The following is a 12,772-nucleotide window of genomic DNA, read 5'->3' as shown; positions in this document are numbered from 1 at the left end:
CTTTACATTAGCTTTTATACTGAATCATAACTGGTAGACTAAATATTAGACTGAGGTTGGGGCTTGGGTCTCAGTCTCTTAGCATGTAGCCTAGTCACCTGTTTAGTGAATGAGGACTTAGTGGGGGTTTAGAAATGTAAGTCAAACTACAGCCAAACTGAGAATCCATATTTGAGGATCTATAAAATTGTTACTTTGGAGCTACTTAAAACAGAGGACTTATTTTTCAGGCTCTCTCAAAGATGAGTCACTACTTCATTAAATAATTTGTGAAGAGGTAGGTTTAGTAATTTAGGACCCTTGACTAGTCCTTAATTTTTTTTTTTCCAACAGTAAACCCCTTACCCATTTAGCCCATCCCCCCCTCCCACAATCCCTCCAGTAACCCTCTGTTCTCTATGTTTAGTCTCTTATGTTTTGTCCCCCTCCTTGTTTTTATATTACTTTTGCTTCCCTTCCCTTATGTTCATCTGTGTCTTAAAGTTCTCACATGAGTGAAGTCATATGATATTTGTCTTTCTTTGACTAGTTTCACTTAGCATAATACCCTCTAGTTCCATCCACGTAGTTGCAAATGGCAAGATTTCATTCTTTTTGATTGCCGAGTAATACTCCATTATATATATGTACCACATCCTTATCCATTCATCCGTCGATGGACATTTGGGCTCTTTCCATACTTTGGCTATTGTTGATAGTGCTGCTATAAACACTGGGGTGCATGTGCCTCTTTGAAACAGCATACCTGTATCCCTTGGATAAATACCTCGTAGTGCAATTGCTGGGTCATAGGGTTGTTCTGTTTTTAATTGTTTGAGGAACCTCCATACTGTTTTTCAGAGTAGTCTTTAATCTTATGTAAGAAAGAAAACTTCGCTTTTTAAAATTTTACTGGAAGCATTTTTCTTTTCTTTCTCTACTCTGCTGTCCCAGGCTATTAATCATGTATTCCCTTCCTTTGCTCTTGAGTGGAGCCTGAGAAATCTCTCCTAGCTGCACAAGAAGTTAAATCCTGACTTGTCTCTGGTGTAATCAGTTATTTTTGAAACTTCTATCTAGAATTCTAAAAAAAATACCTAAAATGTCCAAAATTTTCCTCCATTTCCCCTCCCTGGTTGTTGACATGGTATTTCCCTATGGTTATCTATCTAACCATAATCTGGAAACTTGGGGGTTGTTATCTTTGACACGTCATCTCCTTCATTACCTTTATGGGTTCATCATCAAGTCTGGTCCACTTTGACCACTCCATGTCTTAAATGCAGCCACTTTTGCAACATCTCCCCTTTAAACTGCTGCAGAGCATGCTGTCATCATGTCTTGCCTGCAGTGTTGCAGTAACTTCTCTCTCTGTACCCACTCTTGGTCCTTCCCAATTTGCTCTTGACCAAACAGCAAAAATGATTCTTTTTATATTTCAAAGCTGATCATTTATTTATGGACTGGGAAGGTGAGTGTGGTTATGAAAGGGCAACATGAGAGATCCTTGCATTGATGACACTGTTCTGTATCTTGTATCCATGCCGATATCTTTACTGTGATATTGTACTACGGTTTTGCAAGATGTTGCCATTGGGGGAAACTGGATAAAGGGTACACAGGGTCTCTCTCTATTATTTCTTATAACTGCATGTAAAGCTGTAAGTATCTCAATTAAATTTCAGTAAAAACATGATCATTTCCTGTTTAAAACTCCTCAGTACTTTCCTACACCTTTTAGAATAAAGACTAAAGTACTTCCTATGGTCTTCTATGACTTGGATCATCTGGCTCAACACGTCCAGCCTTGTTTACTCAATACCACTTTCCCACTAGCTGTCTGTGTTCCAGACACACTGACCTTCTTACACTGTCTTTAACATGCCAGTGTCTTCACTCAGTGGCCTTCCTACTCACTTCTTCTCCCCAAATATTATTTACATTCCTTTGATCAATTCCTTCTCATCCTTTGTATATCATTATTTTTATTTCTTAAAGAGAAGATGTTCCTGATTCTCCAGACTAAGACTTCTTCCACTAGGAGTTCATAAAATAGCTAGTGTGTTTCCTTTACAGAAGTCATTATAGTTTGTGTACATTCACATTTGTGTGCTTTTTTTTTTTTTGTAAGGTGAATTAACAAATTATCCCCAACTGTGGTAAGAATTTTTTTTTTCCATGTGGATCTTCAATCCCTATGTGTCTCTTCCACCAGGCTCCACAGGGGCAGGGTCTGTGTCTTTATCCTCAGCATCCAATTCAGTGAATAGTGAGAATGTGTAAGACATGAAAGATGCTGTCTTTCCCTCTTTGTTCCCTTCTTGGTATCTAAGAAACAATTTAGATCCTTAGGCCAGGGGAATAAGTCCCAATCCAGATATCTTGTTCTCTTTCTAGATCAGGAGTTTGACTTGCTCTTTGATCGTCTGAAGATAAACCTCTTGTCAGATCACAGAGACATTTATCAGAGGAAGGATAGGGTATGGTTGAGTAAGACGAATGCTCTTGATCCTCATGGTTCAGTCCACCAAAGAGCCATCTTAGGGCCTGGCCTACTTGTGTCTGGGAGATGGCCAGCCTGGGATTTGCTAAGTAGGTGGAGCTCATTTGGAGTTTTCTGAATGGCCATGGCTGTTTTCACTGGCTTGGCAGAATTCTGTGCTGTCACACTGTGTATTGACCTACCCAGAGTAAGGTCCCATCTCCGTGAGTGTGGGTGTATGATTTGGTGAGTGTTAGTATTCTTAGTTGTAGACCACAGAATCTGCACTAGCTAGTCTAAATGGAAAGAGGTGTTGATTAGCATATAGCATTTTTACATATAGAATTTCGGGGAAGACCAGACAGTTAAACAAACTTAGATGTGTCACAGGCAGAAGCATTGCAAACAGGAGAAGTGCTCAGTGACACCAAAGGACTATTTGAGTAGAAGTCCCATGGCTGCTGCTACCTGCCGCAAAGTTAAGATCAGGTAGCATTGCTTTTAGAACTTCTGCTAAGTTTTGACAGAAAAACCATATGCCTGCATGACTGTTTGACTTGAGAGCGTCCAAATTCCAGTGAGTCTCACTTTGGTCTTCTGGGTCTTGATAGGTGTGCCTTATTGGTGGAAACTGCATTTCACATGGGACCTTAGCTGCAAGGGAGTCTAAGAAATACAGTCTTTAAGCTTTCTAGTCTCTAGGAGGAGGAGAACATGCTAGAACCTGGTATTGTATGAGCTCATCTGTTGTGTGCCATAGTAGATTAAAGACTGACAGTTGACAGACAGACCTCATTGGCCAGTAAATGTTTTATTTGACTTTAGTGCAAATGATTAAGCTTGGTGTAATATGTATTAGGAATTTAACATGGGAACATATAAAATGAAACAGAGTAATAAGATTATTTTAGATTTTCAGTGGTGGATTTTGCCTGTATTGAATTATGTACTTTATAGAGCCATATGATTTTGCATAGTACCCAGACGTTTGCCTATGCATTCATGGAATGCAGTTATCAAGAGCACTGAGTGTTGGCTGTTTCATACCGTATTAGGAGCTAGTGATACAAAGGAGAGTAAGACAGTCACAGTCTGCATTCAGGAAGCTCACAGACTTGGTGTGGCAGTGTTTTTCAATGTGCATTCAGATTGTGAAGTTAAAAAGTAAGAGAGCGGGACTCCACGTTTATATATCCACTCTCAGCTGCATGCACCAGTGACTGATAAGCAGAGTCCAGGAACCAAATGTTTAGCAGACTTTCCTGGTGATTCTAAAGCATTCTCCCTTGGTGAAGAACCCCTGGTCCAGTGGGTCAATAATAACCATTTTGTTGTATTGCTTTTGAAAATTTAGTACTATGTTTCAGTTTGTAGCAGTTATTTCCCACTTGGTTTTAGAAAGTTTTGCAAACATGTGCTTGTTTTACAGGAGCGGAGTTACCAGGGCAGGTTATCTCCATGGCAGCTTCTACTCTGGCAACCTTGGCCATCTCCATCACAGGGTATGAATCAAGTGCCGATGACCAGCCCTCCGACCAGCCTGCAGGTGACTGAAGGGATGTTTTCAAATACAATTCTGGAAATTGACATATACACATAAAGTATAAACTTAAGGACATGAGCATCACAGAATGCTATTTACTAGTCCTTCATTTTCCTCTGATTTCTATTTTTATACTTTTTCCTCCTTTCATCTTTGTTCTCACATATCACTTTTTTCATGCTTTTAATTATTTACCTTTTTTGTTTCTTTTCTTGAATCTTCATCTTTTCCTTTTTTTTTTTTTTTAAGGAAAATGCTTTTCTTTTAACTTTTCTTTTGTTATTCCTTCTCACTTTCCCTTCATATTATTTCCTTTTTCTCTGTGCCTCTTCTACGTTTTCCATTATTTGCCGCACTTAATCCTGTCCTTATTTTCCATTTCTCCTGTAGCCATCCGTTCTCCATTGTTCTGGTTTTGTTCTAACTCTTTACATTGCTTTCGTTGTTGATCCAACTTTTTCTTTTGGTTTTTATTTTCTGTCTTACAGTTCTCCCATTTCTCTGGCATTTCTTGCTTCTCAAAGTTTGCTTTGCGTGTCTTGTGCTGCTAATACATTGACTGTTTCCCCTGAAACCAACCTGTCTGCTTATTCTGGATACCATGCTCCTGCAAGATCAGCTGGTAGATTTATATCAGCTTTAAAGTCATAATGTACTCCCACAGAGTTCAGAAATGTAAAAGGCCATCTCTGTGCCAAGAAGTTTATTAGTGCCAGGGGCTTTGGAGTTAAGGAATATTTTTGGTGAGCTCTTCCTGAAGAGCGGACTTTAGAAAAGTCTTAAAAGGAGAGATCAGCTAAGAAAAAAGCATTTGGGGTAGCAGGAAAACATATTTTTATTGCACATTGAGTTATGTTTCCAAAATGAAGAGGGGATAATGTTTTGGTTAGGGACTTATTATTCCTCTGAGTGTCTACCACACTTACCAGCATGAAGTTTCCAAATTAGAAAGATTCTCAAAGAGCAAAGTCAAACAGAAGCGTATTATAACTAGCTTGGGCTTTAGCCCCAAACCTCAGGATAGAATGTTACCTCTGATAAGATGGGCTGACTTATCACGACGCTAGTATATCCGTAGTAACAGTTTACTCACAGATAAACATTGAACATTATAAGAAACACTAAGGAGATTATGATATAACCATCAGAGTGCTACTATGTAGTTTCTTATGAACTTTATGAAATCACAGGGAAGGCTGTCTTTGAGCATTATTTAGTGAGTGTCCACTATTTAGTGAGCATCAGGTACTATCCTGTGTGCTGTTCAGCAGAGGGAGAATAAGACAGACAAGGTCTTAGCTCCCCTAGAAGTGACATTCAACTGAAGGAAGAAAGTGTGAAAGGGTAAGTGGAATGTGGTATAACTACATACAACTATGTAAAGACTGGGACAAATAGGGGGTTGGGGTTATGAGTGTTCTTGTTTCTTTCCTCTATTTTCTAGACTTTATGAAATACCTACTTTTTTAATGTTTATTATTTTAAGAGAGTGCACATGAGCATGCGGGGGAGGGACACCGAGAGAGAAGGGGAGAGAGAATCCTAAGTAGGCTCTGCGCCATCAGCATAGAGCCCGATGTGGGGCTCAAACTCATGAACTATGAGATCATGACCAAATCAGGAGTCCAACGCTTAACCAACTGAGCCATCTAGGTGCTCCAAACAGTCTACTTTTGTCATTAACTTTTTTTTCTGGAAGGCAAAATGCAAATTGTAGGGTCTTTATAATTTCCATCATCATGGCATATACTGAATAATATTGCTTTAAGAGTTCTATGATTTCTGAGGCATGTGGTATATTTTGGTAAAACTAGGAAACAGAAAAATATAACCCTATGGTAAAATGTAACTTAGTAGTTGCTTTGTTAGAAAACAGTGCCTTATGTGAAATAATTCAGTGTGATCACCATTACTTGAATCCTCACCCCCAGCAATCTGTCACTGTTTTATTTCTCATTCTGAGAGAAAGACATGTTTCAAAGCCCTGGGTTCTTCTTGTAAGAGCAGTTGGCTCCATTTTAGTCGAATGACACTGAAAAGCCATGTTGCGTCAGAAATATTATAGATCTAATACAATTATGTTAAAAGAGAAGTTTTTAAATGTAGGACTTCGGTATGTTAATATTTGTTGCTTTATACAGTTGAAGTAGTTTCCATGGGCTAATTATAATTTTTAGCTATTTTGTCATGTTTTTCCTTAGTTTTGCATTTAAATGATTCATAGATGAATACATGAGATAGACGACATTAAACCTTGAACAGCGTGAAGTGTATAAAGAGTAAAAAATTCCCCATCCCCAGCCCCACCCCCTAACAAACTTAATTTCCCTAGATTTAAATATGGTCAGTAGTGTAACTCTCCACACACTTTTCAGTGCACATGCAGGCACGTCCATATTCTTTTTCTTCTTTAACCCAGTGTGATCACACTATCAGAGTCCATTTGCAGGCTTGAAACAGAGTAGCGTAGCAAGTTGCTCCGTGGGACTGTCAACTAATGTGGACTAATATGGTGGTAACTTTCTTCCTCCTCCTCAGAAACCGTGGACACAGGAGAACCCCCCGCACCACTGTCCTCATCTCCTTCACCTTCTTCCCCGTCCCCTACTCTGGGTAGACAGAGGGCTGAAATGGGAACATTTCTCAGGAAGAAGAAAACCAGTGACATCTACTTTGTGTCGCTCGTGTGGGCCATCGTTGGTGTCCAGCTCTGGTTGAACCTGTGGATTGTACAGTTGCTGCCGGTGCCTGTCGCAGGTAGTTGCTCGCTTAGGGTCTTGTCTCCGAGGACCTTTTTTCTTTAACTTTGGGATTTTATTTGATTTATTTATCTTATTTTTATTTTTGTAAACGTTTATTTATTTTTGAGAGAGTGAGTGAGTGGGGGAGGGGCAGAGAGAAGGGGACGGAGGCTCCCAAGCAGGCTCTGTGCTGACAGCAGCGAGCCCAGTGTGGGGCTGGAACTCACCGACCGTGAGATCGTGACCTGAGCTGAAGTCGGACGCTCAACCGACTGAGCCATCCAGGCGCCCCTAACTTTTGGATTTTAGTGTTTGAGATAATGCTACCCTCTTTTAAAACTAAAACAATTGTATATTTAAAGGCATCTTCTAAGACTGGAAAAGTAAGTGACTCAGGTGCATTATTGAAGAGTTTGTTTATTTCGTACCTTCTTGATTGTTTGGGCTTACCTCTTACCGCAGTCAGAAGCTTGGCCAAGTTTATTAAGTCCTGAATTGATGCTTAGGAACCTGACATCCAGATACCTCCTAAATTTGATTAGTTCTTTATCCTTTATCAAAGTTTTTCACTATTGATTTAAACAAAATTTGATTTTTGGAAGCCTGTTTTCCACCGCAGTTTAAAAATCTAAACTCATTGGACCATTTGCCTTCTAGATCATTACTTTTAAAACTTATTATTCTCATTAACTTGGACAGTTTTTAAAATTTTATTTTTTATTTTATTTTATATTTTTTTTAAGTTTATTTATTTATTTTGAGAGAGAGTTGCAAGCAGGGGAGGGGCAGAGAGAAAGGGAGAGAGAGAATCCCAAGCAGACTGTGTGCTATCAATGGGGAGCCTGATGTGGGGCTTGAACCCATGAAGTGAGAGATCATGACCTGAGCCGAAACCAAGAGTCAGATGCTTAACTGACTGAGCCACCCAGGCACTGCCCCCCCCCCCAACCCCTTTTATTAAAGATTTGTTATGACCAGAACACTATTTAGTGCCTTTCCTTAGGGAACATAGAATATAAGAGGTTGAAGTTTGTTTCTGCTTCTTGCATCCTCAAACAGAACTTCTGTTTGGCAGTTGGAGTAAGACACAGTTGTCATTAAGCAAGCCACAGGGTATGTACTATAGCCATGGTTTCTATTAAGGAATTCATAGAAAAGCTTAGTGAAATAGTGTAAATTGCTCTTCTGGATTGCTCCATACTTTTTTGGTTTTGCCAGATGATTTATTTTATGCTGCCAAATGGTATCAGGTGCTGTTGGAACCCCTTTTCTTTAAAATTTGTTAGTAGGAGTTCCATTTGTCCTAGTCATTTCTTAACCTTCAGGCCATTATAGGAATTTGACATGTCCTTGAGAGAGCAGGCTGTAAGCAGGTGGCCCCCAGAACATTTTCCACAGCCTATAATTACTCTGGGCTTATTCTAGAGCCCTAGGAGCTTTCCTAGGACTTCTTTAGAGATTTAAAAATGTTAATGATGAAGTTGTTGAACTGGTATGTAACACTGAACTCATGGTTCAAAAGAGTAAACTGTGAATCATTAGATTGCAAGGCCAGGGCTAAGGAGACAGAAATCTCTGGAGTTAGGGAAATTATAGTAGTTGAGATCAATTATCCAGAGTCCAGACTTCAAGGCCCCTGCCCCCCACAGATGAGTAGCTCTTCCTTCTGGCCCCACCACTTTCTTAGTTGGCTTTTAACAGGAAGCTTAACGTCTGCTTGCAGGGCCCCCTTGCTGCCCAGAGTGGAGGGGTACCTTCATACTGTGCTCTGTGAGTGGTCTGTGCAGAAGTTGTGCAGTGCACAGCCTGGGGGCCACTTGTAACAGCCCTGCTTAAGCCCACTCTGCTTCTCCGCTGAACTCTGCTAAGAGATGCAGATGTACAGAGCAGCATCAGGTAGAGAAATCGGAGTACAGCACACTGGTGTAAAATCATGATGCGAATGGAATACCTTCTACCCTTCGGGTCACTAAACATTAAACATCCAAGGAAAAGAATCACATTTGGCAAGAGCAGTGATAATAGCTAAGGAAATTAGGACATGTCAGGGGTTAGTATTCTTTACCCAAGAAGGGTGAGGGGCAAGGGGCCAAGATTGTAGTCCCCTAAATCTTCGTGATCAGTGTTTTATGTTTATACGGGCTATGAAAGAATCCATGGCTCCTTCAAGGATCCAGATTTCACCACGAAGGTGATGTATGGGCAGATGGGGCTTGTATGAAAAGTTATCGTCCCTAATTCTGTCTGTTTGGAATACCATGAACTTTTATCTCTCCCCCTTGCCTTTTTTCCCCCTTAATTGGTCTTTATTTAATATTAGCTTCACTGTTTTTTGAAAGGTCACGTGAAATTAAAGGACCTTCTCATGTTCTGACTTTGTATGTTCTTTGTATGAGAAAGGACCTTTCTCATGTTCTGATTTTGGCTTTGTATGCTTTTCTTCGTTATAGTCTGGATCCTCAAAAAGCTTGTCATTCACTTTGGAGTCGTGGACTTCCTGGCGAAACGCTGCCGCGTGTGGTGGCAGGTGGCTGAGCACTTCCTCAAGGAGCGGCAGGAGGCTCTCGCACCATGGCCGGTTATTGGGCTTGGAAAATTCTTGTTAAAAGTTGATAGCAAGGTATTGTATTTTAAGACCTTGGGCTGTTTTGATGGAGTTTATAATACACATACTCCATTTCCTGGTATTTGGTGTTCATACTGGGATTGTTGATAACACATTTAACATCTAAATCTGTGATGAGATTTAAAATTGAGAATTACGCCTTATGTAAGTATAGGATAGATTTAGTTTAAGTATTATGTAAGTAGTTTTCCCTCTTAAAAGTGGGAGAAAAGGATGTTCTAGAACATCTTGTTCAACTCCCTCATTTTATAAGGACCAAATTGAAATTTAGAGGGACTAAGTGACTTGCCTAAAATTATATTGCCAGGTAATGCCTCCTCAGTGCAGCGAGTATTTCTGGGGTAATTCCCACAGGTCAAATAATGTACTAATAAGTCCTCAGGAAAATCTAGTGAATCACAGAAAACTGGGTGCAGCAGCCCTGTTTAGTGGAGAGACAGCAATCCATTAAAATTCGGAGGCAGTGGTTGAGAGCATGGACCCTGATTCCACACTGGTTTCAGATCCCGGTTATTCTACTCACTAGCTATGTGACCTTGAATGAGTTTCTTAACCTTTCTGTGGCTTGGTTTCCTTATTGATACAATAAATACAATAGAATGCACCTCATGGAATGGCTGTGAGGGTTAAGTGTGTTCCTAGATCAGCGCCCGGTATACAGTAAGCTTTGTGTAAGTGATAGCTGTGGTTGTAATTTGTGTGTGTGTGTGTGTGTGTGTGTGTGTGTGTGTGTGTGTGAGGGGGGAACGCATGTACAGGATACAGTGGTCATACTGATCAAGAAAGGACTCACTGTTGGTGAGGTAGTGGGAGAAGGGAGGTTTTGCAGAAGAGGTGATGCCATAGCAGATTTTGAAGCGCAAGTAGGGGTTTATTAGGTTGACAGGGCAAGAAGAACAGGTGGATGGAGCAGTGCACAGGTCGAGATGGCCACAGCATGACTTCTTAGGGAACACCAAGGAAACAGTCATGGCTGGAATATGCGAAGAGGTGAGGCTGGAGAGTCAGGTGAGACAGAATTGAGGCCTTCGTGGGTGCTGTGCCATGTGAGTTGGACTTCCTCAGAGAGGCTCGGAAATCTTTGAGCGGGTCCATCCATAACTTCGGGTTGAGAAATACTGTTAGGTGAAACCAGCATAGATAAGGATGAGAATAGTAACTGGAGTTCATGTGAGGTGGAAGGAAATAAATCTTTTAAACCCGTAGTAAAGTCTCCTGGGTCAACAGAGATGCAGGGGAATATGTTTCCTTACGTATTGTATTGCCTTTCTGTCTTCCAGAAAGTTTGCCAGTTCTAATTCCCACCAGCATAACCTATGAGAATGCCCATTTCCCGAGCTCTTGCCGATACTAGATATTATAATGTAACAAAAAGTTCTTTTTATTTCAGAAAAAGAAGGATTTCAGTGTTTTAATTTGAAATTTTAAAAAATAAAAATGAGGTTGCTTATTGGCTATTAATATTTTACTTTTGTGATTTGCCTATTTGTTTCTTTTTTCAACTTTTTAAATTTTTTTTTTTTTTTTTCAACGTTTTTTATTTATTTTTGGGACAGAGAGAGACAGAGCATGAACGGGGGAGGGGCAGAGAGAGAGGGAGACACACAGAATTGGAAACAGGCTCCAGGCTCTGAGCCATCAGGCCAGAGCCTGACGCGGGGCTCGAACTCACAGACCGCGAGATCGTGACCTGGCTGAAGTCGGACGCTTAACCGACTGCGCCACCCAGGCGCCCCTTTTTTCAACTTTTTAAATAAGAAAGACTCAAAGACTTCTCACAGATTTTAACATATTGATCACATCTTCCTGGTATCGGGGTGAAGCTTTGTCTTACTAGCACAGATACAGTCCTTCAAACTGTTTAAAGAGGATGACTCCTATTTCAGTTAATTTTTGAAAGCCTTAGCACTGTCAGAAGGGATAGACACTAAATCTTGTTTTCAGAACCCCAGGTACTTGTATTTGGAACCCTTTACTCAAGAAAACTCTACAATTGTGTCAACTGAAGTTCCAGGGGCATCAAAAGTACTTTCTATGGAGCAGCCTTGTGAAAACTTGTCATTTTTTATTCAAATATTTATGTCAGTTTGTTGATCTTACAAAGGAAGGGAGACAGTAAAATGAATCAAACTAGGATTTGTGGTTTTGTATAATAAAACCTACCAAATGGCTATCAAAACTGAATATTTGTTTAATTATAACTGATACCATAATTATGTTTTATTTAGTATAATAATATACATGGGCTGCTGCTTTGGGGAATACATCTCTTTCATATTTCTGTTAAATTTTAATTGATTGTACAGTGTTTTTAAAAATATTCCTCTATAGGAGATTGTTTGAAGTGTATTTTTAAACATGCATCGAGTGTACTTTTAGTCAAAACTCTGCAAACAGCATTTACATTTACTCTGATGAAATTCTGCTTTTTAGCCTTTGTACTTTCTGGATCACTAATAATGCCGTAAATCTTATGTTTAGTGATTTTTAGATCCTGTGTTTACCAACTAGCATTAGTTATTACAGTGCTAAATATTGTGAGGTTTAGATGAGGTGACTGTTAGGTGAAAGAAAGGATGTTACACAAAGTAGAAAGATGTGTGCTTAAGCAATTGAGATGGAAGGAAATATACCCAATATTAACAGAATCTTAGATGGCCAGGTGTTCACTGTTCCAGATGAGCCCTGGAATGTTTTACTGTTTAAAAAAGATGAAATAATTAATACTATAAAGCTAGAAGTTCAGTGAACACATAGTATATGAATGTGAATTAATTTATACAGAGACTAAAAATCCTTTTGGTGCATGATATGTGAAAGAATCTTAATTATTCCTGTGATCTTTGGAATTTGGTGTGACTTTTTAAGCTGACAAGCATTCAGGTTATTTTATGTATTTTTAATGTTGAATTGCCAACAAAGCTTGTGTTTATTTCTGTCATTGTATATCTTAAAGGAATATTTTATTCACTTGATTTTAAAGCTTTGTTAATGCATTACAGTTATTTTTCTAGTTTTTTGTTTTCTTTTTTTTGTTTGTTTTTGGTCTGGGATTATTTCCTCCTCATATTCTCGGTGACTTTCTTTTCTTTTCATACTATTATTGCATTCTCTAATGATATTCCACTGTTCTTATCTTTTCTTTCTTACCTTACCCCCTGTCCTCAAGCTCTGGCACTGGCTAAATAAGAAGGTAAATGAACACATGGATGTTGGTTTTTACTACTGAATTCCCCCTTTATCTCTATTCTCATTCTGTTTCTGTCCATATGTCAAACTTAGTTTATGCTTCTAAAAGTTCAAATTAATAAGCTATGGAAGGTCGTGAAGCATTAATACTGCCACAGTACAGTTTGCTAAACACCCAAAGCTATTTATTTTAGGATACATGGATGCTGTCT

The 12,772-nt window shown here is 39.4% G+C and overlaps 1 protein-coding gene across 1 annotated transcript in view; it reads left to right on the top strand.

Annotated features, from left to right (window-relative positions):
- The window catches only part of TMEM245 (transmembrane protein 245), a 97,424-nt gene that overhangs the window by 21,874 nt on the left and 62,778 nt on the right, over positions 1-12,772 (top strand). The window contains exons 4-6 of the mRNA XM_042963724.1: positions 3,891-4,007; positions 6,543-6,761; positions 9,196-9,365. Coding sequence (XP_042819658.1) covers positions 3,891-4,007; positions 6,543-6,761; positions 9,196-9,365 — 506 coding nt within the window. The remainder of the gene's footprint in view (positions 1-3,890; positions 4,008-6,542; positions 6,762-9,195; positions 9,366-12,772) is intronic.

The sequence above is a fragment of the Panthera tigris genome, chromosome D4 (assembly GCF_018350195.1).
Source record: "Panthera tigris isolate Pti1 chromosome D4, P.tigris_Pti1_mat1.1, whole genome shotgun sequence".
Classification (NCBI taxonomy): Eukaryota; Metazoa; Chordata; class Mammalia; order Carnivora; family Felidae; genus Panthera; species Panthera tigris.
Note: the sequence above shows the minus strand (reverse complement) of the source record. Positions and strands in the feature narration are given on the sequence as shown.